The 20,299-nt window shown below is 38.6% G+C and overlaps 1 protein-coding gene across 1 annotated transcript in view; it reads right to left on the reverse strand.

Moving 5' to 3' along the window:
- Window positions 1-10,769: 10,769 nt before the first annotated feature.
- The window catches only part of LOC105924014 (C-type lectin domain family 12 member B), a 76,370-nt gene continuing 66,840 nt past the window's right edge, over window positions 10,770-20,299 (reverse strand). Inside the window, exons 7-9 of the mRNA XM_036135487.1 lie at window positions 15,153-15,307; window positions 14,940-15,055; window positions 10,770-11,045 (exon numbers count right to left, since the gene is read on the reverse strand). Of these exons, the coding sequence (XP_035991380.1) occupies window positions 10,898-11,045; window positions 14,940-15,055; window positions 15,153-15,307 (419 nt within the window). The 3' untranslated portion in view covers window positions 10,770-10,897. The remainder of the gene's footprint in view (window positions 11,046-14,939; window positions 15,056-15,152; window positions 15,308-20,299) is intronic.

Here is a 20,299-nt window from a genome sequence, read left to right on the forward strand (position 1 = left end):
AGCTCGCTGATGTTTGCTTTCTGTTCGTACAATTGAAGACCCACTGAAAATGACAAAGGAGATTATATGAATGTGAAGAGAAAGTGAATTCAGTCTAGTAACATAGGCAGTTTATTTGATCCAAATTTGACCGCACATCAGAAGACGCATGGCCCATCGGTGCAGTCCACAAGTATCACTAGTACAATCTTAAGTAATTATATGGTTCTAGCTTAGGGTGGTGAATGGGTTGACGGTCAGGTTAGGGTTGTGTGAAAATAGATGGAAAGTTCAGTGTTCATGATGCTAGCATTAGCACCATAGTGTTGGTGTGTCCTATTTGGGCAGTGATAAAGGTGTCCAGATGTCTTTGATCTTCAGGGACAGTCAGACATTTTGGATTACTGGTCCCCAGCTAAAGCTGTCCCCAGAAATGTTGCCGATTTCAGGGGTTTATGAATGAGACAATATTTGGCACTATACAGCTATTATGGTAACTGCATGCTTGGTAAGGCACCCCCCACACACACACACACACAAATGTCAATATAATACATACAAGTATGTGTATATTAGATTATTTGTTTCTTCCCAGTCATTCGTCTGCAGCTCTTCCCCTTGTCATTTGCTTCTCTTCTTTAACTATTGATTAACTGCCTTCATCTGATTTCCTGCTTTTCTCTTTGCTTCCCCCCCCCTATTTAAACCACCTGTTACTACCTTTGGTTGTTGGCTCATCTGTTGTGTCACCTCCGTTTTCTCCCTTCCCGTGTTGCCCAGAAAAATCTAAACATCTCCTCATCACGGATCTCCTGAGCTCTTGTCTGCACTTTGGTCCTGCAACTACCTCCACAAACATGAAAGTATCTTCATGGTCATCCCTGACTACAGCCTAACAGAAGGTTTAGTTTGCAGTCATATTCAATCAATTAGAATGTGCATTTTAAAGAGGCTTGTTTGTAGGATAAACTGCACTTATTGAAAAAATGTAACATACTTTTCATTAAGCCCCAATTTCTGCATGAAAATATTAGCTTTTTCATTGGTCTGATGCATTATTCTAAATATTATTATTCTTAAATGCTGTGTTTTTAATAGCTGGAGGTGGAAAAATATGGAATATCAGAAGTAAAGGCTTTAAAACATCATCTGCCTTTATTCATCTAAGTACTGTTTTTCCTTTAGTCAATCGCGTTACTAAAATAAATTAACTTTTCAAAAATATTCTAAATTATTAAAAATGATTTTATTCTCAAATGAGGTATAACAACATGAAAAAAGGAGCCTTACTCCAGATGTTCACAGCAATACTTCCCAACAGGAGCAACCATGTTGTCCCCAAACACCACCACAGTCGGCAGGAACGAGGCGTTGCTGTTTCATTGGTCTCTGCATGAAATTGAAAAACCCAGACATCAACATCAGAATTTTAGACTAACTAACATAATTGTTTTTAAAACATCTGAAAAGGGAAAGAAAATAATGTTAGGTTTAAAGTTTCACTATTTGCACAAATAAATAAAACAAACTTCAAAAATTGGATACATCACAAATAAATAGAAGAAAGTTCAGTAGAACATATTTTTGACTGCGTATGCCATGAACATTTCATGACCCAAAGCAGGAACATTAAAATTGTTTAAAAAAAAAAGAATATTATATCACAATATTTACACAGCCAAAACCAATATGGGACAAAACGGCCTTGATAATCTGCTATTCATCACGTCTTCCGTATCAATTACTAACTGAGAAATGAGTTACTTACCATTTATAACTGGCCTGACGTTTTCATAAATCTCATCGTGGGATACTTTGCCCATCTTTAAATTGTGAATGTTGAAAACTAGCTGAACCTGAGCAAAATGTTTAAAAGTTAAGTCTGACCAAAATATTGCAAATAAATATAATTTTTAAAGAAGTTTGTCTACGACCTTTCTAAGTTTATGCCCGATTCTCTGAGTTCAGCACAGAAACTGAACGTTCATAGGAACAAACGTTTGAATAATTTCTTTCTCATTTTGAAGTGCATCAGCTTTCACACCCTTGTATTATTTTTGGTTGGTGTGAACTCGCCTATAACTACAACAGTATTATCCCTCATTCTAAAATATCTTGATCTTCAAAATAGAAAGTTCCATGAAGCTAAGACTTATTTACCATACAAAAGCATAAATAGGCAAGGTTCTCTTGGAGACCACACAGGGTGGTGCTGGGATTAGGAATAGGATTGGGAGGGTTTAAAACCAGAGTATGGATTGGGTAGATACCCCTGTGGGTGCTGGTTTCTAGACCTGGGAGTATAGGACGCGTGTGGTGAGTCTGAGTGTGTGTACTGCATTACTTTTTTCTGAGTAAGAGTGTTTGCATGTGGGGGCCATAGGGTGGGAACATGTAAATGTGACTGTGTACCTGCTTTTCTGTTTGTCTTTTTGTCAGGTTGGGCTTGGACTGCCCCCTCTCCATTAAGTGTGGAGCTCATCCCCCCGTCATGCTCCTGGGGCTCCCTTCTGCTCTTCCCTGGGATGGGGGAGGCAGCTATCCCTGTGTTGGTCCCTTCTGGGCACCTTTACTCCAGGGGCCCTTTCAGGTGTTTGTGCTTCTGGCTTCCATGGTGTCTGCCTCGGCGCTCTAGAGGGCAATTCTTTGGCTCCTCACAACCACTACTGAGCATTTTCTTATGGATAAACCTTACAGACACAAGTACACTCTCTCAAACACTTACAGCTATTTGGATTCAGATACTTAAAGACTCACTTCTATACAGAAAACCCCTATTAATATCTTTAGCTGCCACTTCATACATGTTGTGTTAATACAGAATTTTCTTCAGTGATGGTATGAAGCCATTGGTTAGTACCTGTAATACTTTATAGGCTGGTTCTGCTGTTCTTTTTATATCTCTCTTTGCAGGTGGAGAAGCAGACTCAGAGGATGCTGTATTGCTCTCTCCCTTAGCTCTGCTCTATTTTGTCACATTTTCTCCCTTTTAGCATGTTGTCTCATCTTTTTCCTTTTTTTTCTTCTACCTTCCAGTTTTTCTGTCCATTGCACATGAAATAGTCCCAGCATAAAATCCAATAAAGCTTACATAAATCAAGCAGAGCACTATGGCAAAAGCAGTATGGTAATGGTCCACATGTGAAAGTAAAATCTGTTGGGCACTTTTTGGCATTAAGACAACAATTCTTAATGCTACACTACCAGATAGGATACGTGGAAAAAAAGACAAGGAAAGTTTATTCATATAGCACTTTTCAATAACAAGACGATTCAAAGTGTTGTACATGAACAGAAAAAACATTACAGAGGGAAATATTACATAGCTAAGTAAATCCTGATGTAACTTCTTTGAAACATTAACAAACATACAGAAGGCATAAATTCACATTACTTTTCAATTCAATCAGTTTTATTTCTATAGCACCAATTCACAACACATCAAATCACTTGACTCAATCCCAGAATAAAAAGTGTGATCATTTTTAGACATTGTTTTATTACTTTCTTAAAGGGCATAAGTTTATATCCATTTTAGTTCATATTTGGTACCCTTGCCTTTAAACTGTATGACTTGAGTGAAACATCTTGGATATCCTTCCACAAGCTTCTTACAAAAGTTGCCAGGAACTTTGCCCGATTCCTCATGAGAGAACTGGTGTAACTGAGCCAAGTTTGTAGGCTGCCTTGCTCATATAAGCCTTTTCAGCTTTTCAACCAATTTGGTTTGTCTTTAAGCGTAACACTGCTGCTTTATTTCTGGACTGCTGGTGCTCCACTGGAGTTATCAGCTGCAGTTGGAGTTCTTTGCAGGGCACAGCTTCTGCTGGTTTTTGACCAGCCTTGTTTTACCTCCATTTTTGAAAAGCAGCTCTGTTTATACGTTTCTTATTTTATGAGTACATGCCTGAAGACTACAGCAATATATATATATATATATATATATATATATATATATATATATATATATATATATATATATATATATATATATATATATAAATGGCTTGTACTTGTATAGTGCTTTATGAAGTCCAACGACCCCAAAGCATTTTATACTGGTCAGTCATTCACACATTCACAGCCTGATGGTAGTGAGCTACATTGTAGCCTCAGCTGCCCTGGAGCACACTGACAGAAACAAGGCTGCACAGCACCACATACTGGTGCTCAGTTGCAATTTTTGGCCCAGGCAAACCAGAAAATACCAATCCAGTCTCTCCCAATAGCAGATTTCTCACTTTAACTCCTAAATCTGATTCAGAAACCCAGTCGGAGGCAGACTAAGACGGTGTGATTCCCTTAGTGAAGACACTTTACACCCTGTTGTTCTCCATTCTCATCATCCCATCACCAAGCCCACCATTGACGACTATGACAGCAAATTCGCTCACCCAGGATCAGAGAAGATTTTGGATTCTGTGTGGCAGAGAGGCTGTTTACGAGCATCCACACAACTGTCCTGAATGCTGCAAATGGCACAATCAACATGTCATTCCCAAAATGGCTGACGTTCTGATTTCCAGCTTAAGGTTATATCAACCAGCATTCTACTCAACTGGAATGGATTGTTTTGGGCCTTATCTGGTCAAGATTGGGAGACGCAACAAGACGCAATGGGGCATAATATTTAAATGCCTGGCAACATAAGCAGTGTACCTTGATCTGCTGGCCGGCATGGACACTGACTCATTATTTCTTAATTAAAATCAATACAGAGTGACAGTAAGACAGATAAATATCGCCTTCTGAAGGAAAGACATGAGTTTTTAGGTAATTAGACTATTCAGTTTTATTACGGATCATGCAAATGGATCTGTAAAGCTCGTAGTTATTTTTCTGTTCTTAGCTGAATAGACTAAGGTTAACGGCATTTCTTTAATATGAGATAAATAAGGCATTAATTGAATTGTTAGAACACAAGGATGATGTTCCAAATTGTAAAACATGTATTAAAGATTCAGTAACATATAAGTCTAAATGTTTTCTCTGTTTAACTACAAATAAAAAAAGTTGATTAATCTACCATGCTCTTTTTTCAAAGAATAGTTACATGTCAAAATAATCTAATATCTATAAAAGCCCAATATCATCTACAATTATATATATTTTTTATACCGTACATTTGTTATAAAACTTTTTAAAAAAATTGAAAAAACTCTAGTAAGACATAAATCTCATGAGCGTGACAGATTTCAAATTGAACCACTGTATGAATATCTGAAACTCTACTTTTTTAAATTCAACAATGTTATTTTGTTTTGGAACCACTGTAAAATTAAACTATTGTTAAAGAAGCTATAAGTAATAATAACACTTAGTAATTAAAATCCAAACAACACATACACACATACACAAAAAGGCATATATCACAACTGATATTGCCATCACAATATTTTCTAATACTGTGCAGCCCCAGGCAAAACCAATATCTAATGTTCATTTAAGCTTTTTTTTTTACTACAGCTTAAAGAATTAGGCTTTGATATTCCCTGTCTTCTTCCCGTTTCTAGCGCTTGAGTCTTCTTAAAACAGGTTTAATGGGTGGTCGGATAAGATAAAAATTTAATCTCTGGAATTAGTTTTGCTTGTTTTCACATAAATAGCTTTGAGATCACTTTTGTATGTATAAAAATCCAAATTACTTAAATATGATGGAAGTTCATTAAATTCCCTACAGAAAGTGTTTAAAGTCCTTCTCAATTGTGCCATTTATGAACATTGGCATTTACAATTCTGATCCTCTGGTAGTCTTACAATAAGTAACATAATACAGCATTATTTATTTCACAAGATAGACAAAGATCTCATGTATGTACAGAGTGCATACAGAACAAAGTTTCGTTGCATACCGCATACAGTGTGCGGGATTGCAGGTGGAATAGGCAGCATTACAATATAAAGTGCAGCAGTGATCAGTTGTAACAGTGCAGGAGAAAAACAGGTAATGGTGCAAAAAAGCAATAATGGTGCAAAAAGGCAAATGGATAATGAAAGTTCAGCGATATTTGTAGTGCAAAATAAGGATGCAAATGTGATGCAGAGTCCAGTTCAGAGTTCAACAGTTCAACAGTCTGATGGCAGCAGGGAAAAAGCTTTTGCAGAACCTGGTGGACCTGCAGTGGATGCTGTGGAACCTCTTCCCAGAAGGCAGCAGGGAGAACAGTCCATGGTGGGGGTGTGAGGGGTCCCTGATGATGTTACGGGCTCGGGACACACAGCCCTCAGATGAAATGTCCTTAATGGAGGGAAGAGGAGCCCCAATGATCTTTTCTGCTGTCCTCACCACTCTCCTCATGTTCTTCAGGTTTGAGCCTTCACACCACACAGAGAGACAGCTGGTCAGAATGCTCTCTATGGTGCTTCTTTAGAAAGTTGTGAGGATGGAAGGGGGCAGGTGGGCTCTCCTCATCCTCCGCAGGAAGTACAGTAGTTTCTGTGCCCTCTTCACCAGTGACGTGGTGTTCACAGACCAGGTGAGGTTGTTTATGATGTGCACCCTGAGGAACTTGGTGCTGCTGACCACCTCCACAGCTAAGCTATTGATGAGCAGTGGAGCGTGGTGAGGCCGGTTCCTCCTGAAATCGAAGATGATCTCCTTCGTGATCGCCACGTTTAGGATCAGGCTGTTGTCTCTGCACCAGCCCACCAGCTGCTCCACCTCCTCTCTGTAGTCCTGGTCGTTGTCGTCTCTGATCAGGCCCACCACTGTTGTGTCGTCAGCAAACTTCACGATGTGATTGGTGGTGAACCTGGGGACGCAGTCATGTGTCATCAGAGTGGACAGCAGGGGGCTCAGGACGCAGCCCTGAGGGGAGCCCGTGCTGAGGGTGATGACATCAGAGGTGTTCTGTCCGACCCGGACTGTCTGAGGTCTGTTGGTGAGGAAGTCTAGCAGCCAGTTGCAAAGGAGTGTGCTGAAGCCCAGATGTTCCAGTTTTCCCACCAGATGCTGTGGGATGATGGTGTTGAATGCTGAACTGAAGTCCAGGAACAGTATCCGCACATAAGTGTTCTTCTCCTCCAGGTGTGACAGACTTAGGTGAAGAGCGGAGGTGATGGCATCCTCAATGGAGCGGTTCCACCGGTAGGCAAACTAAAACGGGTCGAGTGTTGGGGGGGGGGGGGGGGGGAGACTGGAGACGATGTGTTCTTTCACCAGCCTTTCAAAGCATTTCATCATGATGAAAGTCAGTGCAACGCTCCTGACTCCCTGTAGGTTTAGCTCTGATTAGCAGGGGCCTGAGAACATGAGGGAATGACGGACAAAAGTTTTCATATTGGCCTGGTTAAAATCCCAGCAATGATGAAAACACCCTCCGTGTGTGCAGATTGCAGCTTGGAGATAGTCCGATGGAGAACACTCATGGCCTCTTTTGTATTAGCGCTCGGAGGAACATAAACCGCTGTAAACTGTCTAGGCAGGTAAAAGGGTCTGCAGCTAACAGTCAGTAGCTCTATGTCCGGAGAGCAAAAGCTTGTAACTATTCTATCATTTCTACACTTCTAGCATTTCTTCCCCTCCGGCTTGTGCTGCTCGGCGAGTCCGCTGCATCGTGGGCCTCAGGGACCTGTGCCCGAAGCACTCCGAAGCCACGTAAACAATCAAGCATAGTTTTAGTTACAAAAGAGTTCAACAAACACCAGATGACCGTAACTTCAGCAGGCACTGATGCACAAGAACTGGTCTACCGGGTCGATGGATAGTTTGTAGCGAGTTAGGCAGCTTTTTTTTTTTTTAGAAAATGCCAGCAAGTTGTCGGGAGCTGTATGCAGCCGCAGCATCTCAGGGCGCCGCCGGAAGTGATGTGTATTATATGACATCAGTGCTCCTTGCATGACATTGGTTGAGTCCTTAGTGTCTGTGAGTTATCTGTTGTCTGCCCGTTAATTGCTTTCTGCAGCGGCCCTACCGGTTCCGCGGTCTGTGCAGAACGGTACACTGATAAGCAAACTAACTAGGCAGGGATCAGGCAAACTCAGAAACTCCACGACAGAAACAGGGTCAGGCAAAAAACAGGTTCAAGGATCAGGCTGGCTCAGAAGTCAAAAAGGCAAATTGGGTCAATATACAAAGGACTAGTGGGACATCTGAAGCCAGGCTTCGAGGCGTGTCAGACGAAGCCCCGCTTCGGAGCTTGTGTCATATTGAGGAAAATCACGTGATCAACAACAAACGAGGGCTCGCATTACATCTGCCACGCCATTGCTTCATTTTGCATATCATTTTTCAAAAATAAAAGCGCAATGAACCCTGATGCTTCGTGGGTGAGGTCATCTGCCGACGAAGAAACCGTCAAAAACCTGAAACAGTGAAAAAAAGTCCTGTTCCTAAATAACAACAATTTAACCTAAAATACAAAAATTTCAAAATTTTCTTTTGTTTGATCAGGAGATAAATCAGATTCACACATCAAAAGCAGACTAAAAGCCATTGGAAGAGGCAAACTCTGTAAATTAATATTAATAACAAGAACTAGAACTCCCAGGAATAGATGATGTTAAAGAAATTCTGTTTTTCATGAAAAAAGTTTCAAGCTCAAAGCATACAGTCTGCTCCAACAATCACTCAATTCCCAATACACTAAAGTAACACATATCTTCTTTGTCAAATAAGTCCATGACATATAAGAAAACCCAATACAACCACTGATGGTAAAGGATTAAATTGGCTACAAATCATTTTAATTATTAAAACATGGCAATTAAATATGATTTAATTGATTCTCCTCTTACTAAACATGAGTTTGATGAAAACTTTGTGACAATATTGCATTTACTAATTTTTGGAAGTACGATCCAACTATGTGACAAGGCTGTTACAGTTTCACCAGCAGATGTCACTAATGAGTGATGAATGAAGCATCAAGTAAAGAACCTTTTTCCAAACCAAAGTGTTGGAAAGCTTCATTGCTTCATGAGGCTTCATTTGCCCATCACTACACAGGACTATCAGAAAAGAGTACGCTGGCCAAGACTCACCAAAAATGGCAGGAATTGATCTGGCAGATTGCAGGAGGCAGAGGCAGGTATAAGTAGGAGAGTGAGCAGGTGAATGGATTGAAACTAATTACCGGAATGGGTGGAGCTAATTAGGGGAAGGGAAGTGACTGGAAGTAAATTGAAGCTGATTGGATGGTGACTGGAGAAGGGGAGTGACAGGCATAGACATCATATACGTAGACGCTTCGTTGGGCGCAGGTTTGCATGTCAAAGTCACCGCCATATTGTATGTGGCAGAAAAAAGTTCAGTTCTGTTGTAGTGAACGTGAATCAGAAAAGATGCCTCATTCCTGTGCTGCATGGAAATGCATTCTGGCTGATTTCACTACTTGTATCTGCCTTCTATAAACTAAGGCTGCACCATGTTGCAAAACTGGACACACTAAAGCTGCAGAGTGGTAACACTAGCAAAAAGCTGTGCAAGACCATTCTTTTTCAAGGTTTTTAGCTTGCATACAGTACAGACTATTGTATTTAGACATAGATGTGCATATATAGATTTTCAAGTATTATTTTTGGGGGAGTATTAATGAGATAAAATTACTAATATGGGGAAAAAAAGTCCTAGGTCAATAAAGTAAAAAAACAAACAAACACAAAAGTGATAATGTTATGAGAAAAACGTCATATTATGAGAATTAATGGGGAACATTTCCAGAATAGTCACAGTTTGCAGAATTATTTCACTCCTGGAGTAATAGGACCAGGTTAGATTATTTTAATTATTTTTATTCTTTACGAGAATAAATTCAGGAGAATGAAGCTAAAGGGATACGAAAATAAACTTGTAATATTACAAAAATAAAAATATTACGAATACAAAGTATATTCAGAGATTAAAGTCCCTCTGATATTGTTTAAGTGACTGAGTAACTGCAGATTTGCCACATTGAACATGGCGGACGCTCTGACGCATCGCAGCATAGGCAGAACCCGCCCAATGACGCGTCTACGTATCTGATGTCTATGGTGACAGGGTGGTGACTAAGAGGTGAAGGAATGCTGGCAGGTGAACTGAATAAAGGCTGGCGACAGAAGTGATCGGAGCAGGCCAGAAGAACTGATAACATAAAACAAAGTACAAAATCAAACCACAATGAAACCACAACCTAAACCAAAGACTAAACAGAACATACAACCATAACAAAGCCCAAATCATGACATAGACTTGAGTTTCTGGACAGTGAGACCTTCTTCAGAGATTTGGGAAGCACAAATTCAGAGACGAGGCACTTTGGCTCAACTAAAGTGTGACCGGGTGTGCCTTGGATCAGCTGGAGTTCATCTACAGCAAGATGAACTGATCTGGGTCCAGTGGTACACAGACAGAGACAGGACCTCATCCAGCACATCTAAAATGTTACATTAAATACCTATAAGTTGCAAATGTGCTGATAAAATGAACACAGTATCATAAATTTATGAAAACATTTGCACCAAAATCTACATCGGTTTAAGATAAATACCAAGTTAGTCCTTAGTAAACTTGACCAACTGATGACAATGCTGTTCTGTTTCTCATGACACTTATTCAATGTTCTCAGTTACTGTCAGATGCTGCAGCAACTACCTGAAAACACTGCCTGGCCACTGGTGATACCAGCATTTATACTCTTATCGCTGGTCTAGAAAATGACATTCAGATCAGATCATTCTTGAGCTTGACAAGAAGAACAAAGCCACTAGAAACTTTTTTTTAATATTCTGAGATTTCTAAGATTAAATTGGTAATACTGGTGCACTCAGTCAGGGAAATCTGCAACATTCTTCCTAAAGTGCTGCTTTTGGTGGGTTTATTAGAAATATCGAGAAATCATAAAGTTTACAACAGAAAGGAAATAGATGTTCTTAGTATTCAAACACTGATGATACAAATGTTGAAAAACACAAAGAGCAGAGATGTATACAGTGTTAGCTAATTGGATCTTATCAAGGCTTTACATTCACAGACAAAACGGTTCTCAAACACATTTTCTCCTTGTTTCCAGTTCTCCATGTAATTCCTCCCAGGAATCAGCAGAGCAAATGGATGTGAAGAATCAAAACCTTCCTCAATCCAGTACCTGTTAAAGGAAAACACACATTATTGAAATGATCAACAGTTTCAGAAAATTGAAAATTGTTAATGAAGGTTGCGAGATGAAATCCTGAAACCTACCCTAATTTGTGATAAAAATTTAGCAGATTAAATCTCCTCTAGTAACTATTTCACTGTGTTATTGGAAAACTATCCTAAAGTCACTATGGCCTGACACTACTTCGGACATGAGAGCACTGGAGACACGAGAGTCACTGCTCCACGGTCCTACTGATTGCCAAGACCAAATGCTTGCGTTTTACTCTGCAGATAATGAATGTCTGGGATATGACTGTCTCTGTTTTGTCTCACAGCAACTGACGGGTATTAGGGAGAGCCGAAAGCGAGGAGGGACAGAAACAGGGCAGACGGGCTCACAGCCGCACCGTGGGGTGTGATTACTTTTCATCTCTGTGATCTCGGCTCTGTTTCTCAATAAAAGTGCTGAAATTTCATCACTGCACCGTTTCCTTATTCAATAAGTCTAGGAAGTCAGTTGGATTCCTATCACACACTGCATCTATGAAATCTTAAAGGAAGCCTTTTTCATAAAACTTACATTGCAGCCCACAGCTTTATTTATTAACTAGGTTCACAACCTAACACAAGTATACATAAATAACAACATATGTCCTTGTAACATAAATTTAAAAAACTAGTCTGAAATTGTATTGGCAGAAGTAATAAGCTTATAATACCCACCCTACAAAACTAATTTACATTGGACTAGAAAAGAAAAAAATATAGAAGGAAAAAAGAAAATAAAACAGATGGCTATCTTTTATAATACTGTTATGCCATTGCACCATGGCAAAATTCAGATTGAATTTTGAACAACATGCAGCATCGGGAAGAAGTCTGGAGTGGTTATAAGCAAAGGAATTTCACACATCCATGCAAAGACAGCCTCTCTCAGCAGGGCACCTGCTATAGAGCCAGACTTCTCTCAGTCTCCCCCACTTCTTCCTGGGTCTGCTCTGGAGGACAGGGCCTGCACTGGATGAGACCGGCCGGCCAGCCATGCCCTGCAGGCCACATGGGACTCAAGGCCCACAAGCTGAGTAAAATGTACTTTCTGTGAAACTCATTTTTCGTCTCTTCAATGGAGCGACATAGGGGAATTTCTCTTCATCGGAGGACCTGACCAGGTGGATAAGAGTTAAGTCTGCAGTCTTAACTTCAGCGTCAGACACCGGAGGAAAGAATCCCTCCATGCCAAAAACAGCTTTGTTTATTTCTCCTCAGCTGTTACAGGAAAGCTGACTTGAGACGGCGCGGATCGGCCTCCTTTACCCACTTCCCAAGCTGAGAGAAAGCGGGAGCTGAAATCGCAGGCAGGACGTCGGGCCGGCCTACCCTCGATCATGTTAGGTAAGGGGAAACTAATGAACTGCACAAGAGATATAATGTTTTTTGATTTAAAAGGTCTTTAAATTTATATAACACTGACAATGATTTAGACAACTTTGATCTGATATAGTCAATATTCCAACTTAACTTATTTTCTATTATTATCCCAATAAAGTTTACATCACTTACTCTTTCGGTATTTGTGTCATTTATTTTCAGTTTTGTGTGAATATAATAAATGTAGTTTTCTTTAGATTTAAGGCTAACTTGTTTGAATCAAACCAACACTTTAATATATTTAATTCTTTTTCAGTTGTCTCCATTGGGGTTTTTACACCCCTTATTCCATATCTACATAATTTTTTAAGTAATAATTCATGATTAGCAGTATCCAAAGCTTTAGCTAAGAACACTCATACAGTGTATTGTTTATTATCAATCAACAAGTGCCAGAGCAGCAGTCCTATCAGGTCTGAACCCATATTGATGTTCACAGAGAGTATTCTGTTTCGCAGTAAAATTATATAATCTTTTATAAAATATATTTTCCAATATTTTTGAAAATTGAGATAAAAGGGAGATCGGCCTTTAATTAGAAAAGTCATGCTAGTCCCCAGCCTTGTAAATAGGGATAACCTTAGCAATCTTCATCTTTTTTGGAAGCCTGCCTAACTGCAAGGACTGATTACAAATGTGTGCAAGTGGTTTGGCAATAAACTCAATGATTTTTTTCAATACTTACTTATCAAATTCATTCCAGTCTACTAAGTTTTTACTTTCAGCTCAATTGTAATATTTTCATTTTCAGTTTGTAAGAGATTATGAGATTACAGAGACAGGACTGCAAAATTGGTTGCCATGGAAATTACAGATAAACTGACTCTGAAGGCAAAGTGTCTGAAATACTCAGACGGGACAGAATCATTGTTATGGGTTATGTGTCACCAAGGACGTCTGCATTACAGATCTTCTCTACCAATGGGATAAATGGAATGCTCATATCATACTGGGAACGCCCTGAACGGGTGGACACACGTTTGCTACTTAAAGTAGCTAACGAGGTTCTCAGGGACCGTTTTGCATTGTGTTGTTAGAACATAGTTATGTCTGTAACATTCCTCTACAATGCAAACACCACATTATCAGATAAAAGAGCCAGGGGAGGCCAAGAACAGGCCAATACCTGAACAAGTTGCACCCTGTAAAAAGATAGCTTTATCTACATTTGTTATTTTACCTATGATATCATCATCATCATGAATAGAATGTATCCCCTTTGCCAAGTGTGGCCCAATATCAGCAAATAATTTTTTTTAATTAATTTGCAATGTGATTAGATTGGATGATTTTACATTTCTCTTATGTTAAAAATTAGTTGCCCTTTTTAATTATCTGGTTTAATACACAGCAAGTGTTTTAGATATTTGATTTATTTTCTTCCATAATTTTGCTATAATTTATTTAACTAGATCTCATTAGGCTTATTAATTTATTCTTATAAGACTTATGTGTTTGCTCTGCTTCCTGAGTTGTATTTTTCAAGACGTCTTTAAACAGCTTATTTTTCTTTAACTTTTTGAATACCCTTGGTTAGCCATGGCTTTTCAACGTATTTATTTCTCTTTAGCTTATGGACTAGGGGGCAACTTTTTTCATACAGGGTTATAATAATATTTAGTAGTTATCATATGCCAAGTTTTACATCTTATACATAAACCTCATCCCAGCTTTGTTTAATTAAAGCAACTTTAAATAAGTTTATTGCCTCCTGAGTTTTTTTCTTGAAACTACAATAGTTTTGCTTTTTTGTGACTTTTGGAGGCCTTTGTATTATTGTAAAAACAGGTAAATGATCGGATATGTCAGCAATTAAAAGTTCACTTAACACATCACTTTCAATAACATTAGTAAAAATATTGTCATTCAATGTTGCACTATTTCTTCTTATTCGAGTTGGTCGAGTGATTGATGGAAACAATCTTAAACTTAACATGGAATTAATGAACACTGTATTAGCATTTTGCATTTGAGGATTCAACAGCTCAATGTTAAAATCCCCACAAACAAAACACATTTTTTGTTGTTCATGCCATGATACATTTGTTATTTTTCCCTGAACTTTTCAACACAGGATCCTGATTTTCCGTATATACAGCTGATTATTACATTCTTTGACTTTTACATCTCAATTTCCAAAGTAACCTACTCTAGAATTGTATTAATAGAAAATTACATGTTGCTCACCAATTTACTTGTAAGGTTTTGATCAATATATAAGGCGACATCCCCACCTTTTTGACCATTTCTACTTGTAAAGAACATATATCTGCCTCATGAAGAAAATTTCAGCAGAACACAAATAGAAAGGCTACGGAAACGGAACGATATGAGTAAGAAAAGAGAAAAGTAATAAATCTACATAATGTTTATCGGGCAAACTGTTTTTAGTTGCTCTATTTAAGTTTAAAAGTTCTGATAGAAAGTTTTTTTATTATTATGAAAAGGATAGATTCCAGTACTTTTCTCTTACTTCAGAGTATTGATGCGTCCATCAACCCAAGTCCAGTTGTCGTTAACGTGTCGTAACCCCAACCAGTATCCATGATCCTTATCATAGTAGTAACTGGAGTGTTTACTTATGAATTCCTGTAAATCACGACACAGCAAATCATGAAAAACTTTTAAACATCACTACATGATGCCATTTGGAAACTTGTAGTGGTGATGTTGGTGTGAAGCTCACCTGTTCTTCCAGACTGTCAATAACAACCAGATCTGCTTTCTGGTTTTGGCAATACTGTCGACTTTGTTCCCAAGTCTTCCATGGAGCCGGTTTAATATGAAACAGGTAGCATCTGTCCTTGAACACCATCCAACCATCCAGACATGGCTTACACTCTGTGTTGATGAAGTATGATTGAGGTAATATGAAATCATATGATTTTTATCAAATTTTACAACCATAAACTTACAAAACAGTCCAAAAACTGGTGGAGTTGCAGGATCCCAATAACAGACGTTTTCACGCCCCTGAATGTGGTTCCAGGTGAGCCAAGCCTGGTACAGCTGCCATAAAGTGTTAGGATGACATTAAGCTACGTGGACAAAGATGATGGATTCACTCAGCTAGCTCTGAAAGTTAGAGTTAGGAAGGTGAAGAAACACACTGAGGGAATCTCTAAAGAGATGAAGGTTTCTGAAGGATAGAATATGGGTAGCTGAATGTCTTGCTCTGAATGACCAACTGGCCACTGTGATGGGGAACAAAGACTTTTGATGAGTTTTGCGGCTGCTGGAGCTGAAGAACATCATTCCCTATTCACCACAGAGCCATCTGAGCTGTAGAAACAAGTTTGCCATCACTTTCAAGTCATCTGATATTACTGTAGGTAGGTAATATATATTTATCAACTGTGTTTTACACACAGAGCAATTATATAGTGCTGTACAGAAAACCAATAAAACTACAATTAAAATAAAATGATAAAAGTCCAAATCTTCAAATGTCGGCCTAAAATGCTGACAACCCAGGGTCCAGACCAGGAAGCAGAGCCGTAGTTTAACACACCTCTCTGCAGCTTCTGTACTGTTACCCACCTATTGCCCCATTGAGACAGTGTCTTTCTTACGGCCGAAACTGAATAGATCAAAAAACAAATCTAAATTGAGCAAATCATAAAAATCTCATGAAAAGTAATACATCTGAAGTTGAACCGAAAAATAAAACGAATAAATATTTTGTCTCAGAAACCTGGCTACAAGAGGACTACGTTAGTATAGATGAGTCAACTCCCTATAATTATTTAAATTTCCACATTCCCAGATCTGTGGAAAGAGGAGGAGGAGTGGCAACCATCTTTCAGTCTGATTTATTAATTAGTCCCAGGCCAATTAATAACTACAGTTCTTTTGAACATTTAACCCTCAGTTTCCCTCATCCAAATTGCAAAGCAATAAAACCTCTTCTGTTTGTTGTTTTGTATCGTTCACCAGGCCCTTACACTCAGCTTTTATATCAGTTGTCAGACTTCTTATTTGATTTGGTGTTAAACACTGACAAGGTTATTATAGTGGGTGATTTTTCCTGATTTTTCCAGATTTTACTTTCACAAGTGGGGCAGTACATCTTTTGCCAGTGCTCTGCTTGATTTATGCATGTGAATAGTTTTATTATGATTCATGCGGGGAATATCTCACATTATATGGACACTACAAGAGGAAAGGAAGGACAAAAAAAAAAGAAAAGGTAAAATGAGCGGATAAAAGTAAGAGAATGGTAAAACATTTTATAGTGGGGGATTTTAATATTCATGTTGACACAGAATATGATAACCTTAGTGTAGCCTTTAAAACTATCCTAGATTCAATTGGTTTTGCTCAAAATGTGCATAAACCGATGCACTCCTGGTTACATACTTAAGACCTTTTGCTGACATATGGCATTGATTGTGAAGAATTAACAGCATTTTCTCACAACCCTGTCCTATCTGACAATTTTTAATAACCTTTGAGTTCAATTTAACTGAGTTCTTCACCCCCAAAAGATGGTTTCATTATAGTGGATCTTTATCAGATAATGTTGTATTAAACTTTAAAGAGTCTGTCCCCCATTTAATTTCCTGAATATCACAGAAATGCCCAGTAGATGGCAGCAATGTTGTTTATTTCCACTCACAAATAGACACCTTGGTTGAAACCTTTATTTCCTCATTGCGTTTTGCATTACAACTTATCCTCCTTGAAAAAGAAGGTAATTATTCACAAGAAGCTGGCTCCCTGGTTTGATTCAGAGCTGCATTCTTTCAAGCAGAGTTTTAGGAAATTGGAGAGAAAATGATGCTCTACACATCTAGAGGAATCCTACCTAATCTGGGAAAAAAACATTCTACTTTTGTATAAAAAACACCCTTTGCAAAGATATAGTATGATGTTTTCATTATTAATAGTTGAGAATATAAATAATCCTAGGTTTCATTTCAAGACAGTTGCCAAACTTACCCAGAGTCAGAGTTCTGTTGAGCCGGACTTGATATAGCACATTTCAGTACAGAGACAACGCAAAGTGATTTACATGAGTAAAACAATAGAAAATAAAATGAGAATAAAAGCATGTTGGAATAAAATGTAAAAATATTTAAACAAAATACAACATGGGAAAATAGAAGCTAAAAGCAAATATTAATGATTTTAAAAACAGCTGGACTACAAACTTCCACTAATGATGTTTCAGTAAAACAGAACAGTCAAAGGCAACTCTAAATAAAACAGGTTTTAACCTTGATTTAAAGGAACTCAGGCTTTCAGCACTTTTACAGTTTTCTGGAAGTTTGTCACAGATCAGTGGAGCATAGGAACTAAATGCTGCTTCTCCATGTCTGGTTCTGGTTCTGGTCTGGAGGGTTGATGCACTGATAACAAGTCCAGGCCAGCTGACAGCTTTGCTAGGGCCCGGGACAACGCAGTCGTTTTGGGCCCCCCCTCTCTACACCTGCCGCCAACACACACACACACACACACACACACCAAAAAAAAGTCAGCTTAACTTTATTTACTTTACTTCATGCCCTGGAAATCTCTGTATGTTATACTGGATATTTTCAACCCATCTATTGAATTTAGTGCACTGATTGATCTTTTCTTCATAAGAGAACAGCAAGTACTGCAGCCAAAATATGGCCAGTTTGACCTGCTCTATATTAGCCAGTCCCTCACAATTTATTTCCTTTCCATTGCAGAAAGTAGAATATGTTAGATATTTTGGGAATTCTCTGCCCTCTGAATCTCTGAGAAAGGCTTCCTTTTTGCCATTAAACGCACAACATTCATTCAATCAGAATCAGTCAGTTTTGTTGGCCATAACGCGGGATCATTGAAATTAACGCTGTGATCCATCTCTGAGCGACTATACTCAGACTATCCAATAGGGCAGTAGGCCTCTCCACCTGCACTGTCTTTGTTATCGCTAGGGATGGCTCTCTCTGTCTCCTCCTCAAACACACGCTGGGTCCCCCCCCCCCCCCCAGCTAGAGGTGTGCGATAATGTGAATTTTTAATCAATCCAATACCAAGTAAACACAGGGTGTCTGCAATATTGATACGGTACCGATACTTATGACATTTAAGCTTGATGTATCATGAAACTGTTGACCTTTCGGGTTTTGTGATTTTTTATTTTATTATTACAATTAAATAATCATAATAATAATAATAATAATAATAATAATAATAATAATAATAATAATGTTATGTTCATAGTGTTTTTTTCCTAATCCACCATCTTTCAATCATTATGTAATTTTGTCTGTGCTGTGTGCACCTGCCTATTGCTTTAATCCTATAAAGCACACATTGATCCAGTAATCTGTTCTACATTAGATGGTAATAGTGGGTGATCTGTCTTCCCTGGATGATGTCACAGTTAACAGAACGTCAGACCAGGTGTACCTACGATGAAGAAAAAAGGGAGGGAGCAAAAAGTTAAAAGCTGAAATGACAGCAGTCATTTCAATGGAATGCAAAACTAGAGAACAGTAGACTGGAGAACTCAGTAGAGTGAGAAAAATAGGCCCTGATGTCCTCCAGCAGCCTAAGCCTATAGCAGCATAACTATAGAGGTAGCTCAGGGTAACATGAGCCACTCTATAAGCTTTGTCAAACAGGAAAGTTTTAAGATTAGTCTTAAAAGTAGATAGGGTGTCTGCCTCACAGACCAAAACTGGGAGTTGGTTCCACAGGAGAGGAGCCTGATAGCTAAAGGATCTGCCTCCCATTCTACTTTTAGAGACTCTAGGAACCACCAGCAGACCTGCAGTCTGAGAGCGAAGTGCTCTGTTAGGAACATACGGGGTAATCAGAGCTCTGATATACGATGGAGCTTGATTATTAAGGGCTTTATACGTTAGAAGAAGAATTTTAAATTATATTCTTGATTTAACAGGAAGCCAATGAAGGGAAGCTAAAACAGGAGAAATATGATCCCTCTTGTAGATTTTCATCAGAACTCTTGCTGCAGCATTTTGGATCAGCTGAAGACTTTAAACTGCATTTTTTGGACTTCCTTATCGTAAAGAATTACAATAGTCCAGCCTTGAAGTAACAAATGCATGGACTAGTTTTTCAGCATCGCTCCTTGACAGAATGTTTTTAATTTTGGCGATATTCCGGAGGTGAAAAAAGGAAACTCTGGAAACCTGTTTAATATGGGATTTAAATGACATGTCTTGGTAAAAAATAACACCAAGATTTTTTACTTTATTACCAGAGGCCAAGTTAATGCCATCCAGATTAAGTGATTGGTTAAGAAGTTTATTTTTTGAGGACTCTGGTCCAAAGATTACAACTTCTGTCTTGTCAGAATTTAAGTGCAGGAAATTTAAAGTCATCCATCTTTTGATGTCATCAAGACATGACTGCAGTCAAAGTAACTGATTGGATTCATCAGGATTTATGGATAAATATAGCTGAGTGTCATCAGCATAACAGTGGAAATTAATCCCATGCTGTCTGATAATTTTGCCAATCGGAAGCATATATATAGTAAAGAGAATTGGTCCAAGGACTGAACCCTGTGGTACTCTACAGGTGACCCTAGAGTTTGAGGAAGATTTATTATTAACATGAACTAACTGGAATCTGTCCAACAGATAAGATTTAAACCAGCCTGATGCTTTCCCCTTAATCCCTACAGTATGTTCAGGTCTTTGTAGGAGAATATTGTGATCAACTGTGTTAAATTCAGCACTGAGACCTAACAGGACAAGTATAGACACAAGTCCATTATCTGAGGCCATGAGAATATCATTAGTAACCTTCACCAGAGCTGTTTCATTGCTATGATGAGCTCTGAAGCCTGACTGAAACTCCTCAAGTAGGTCATTACTTTGTAAATGT

This window comes from Fundulus heteroclitus, chromosome 3 (assembly GCF_011125445.2).
Source record: "Fundulus heteroclitus isolate FHET01 chromosome 3, MU-UCD_Fhet_4.1, whole genome shotgun sequence".
NCBI lineage: Eukaryota > Metazoa > Chordata > Actinopteri > Cyprinodontiformes > Fundulidae > Fundulus > Fundulus heteroclitus.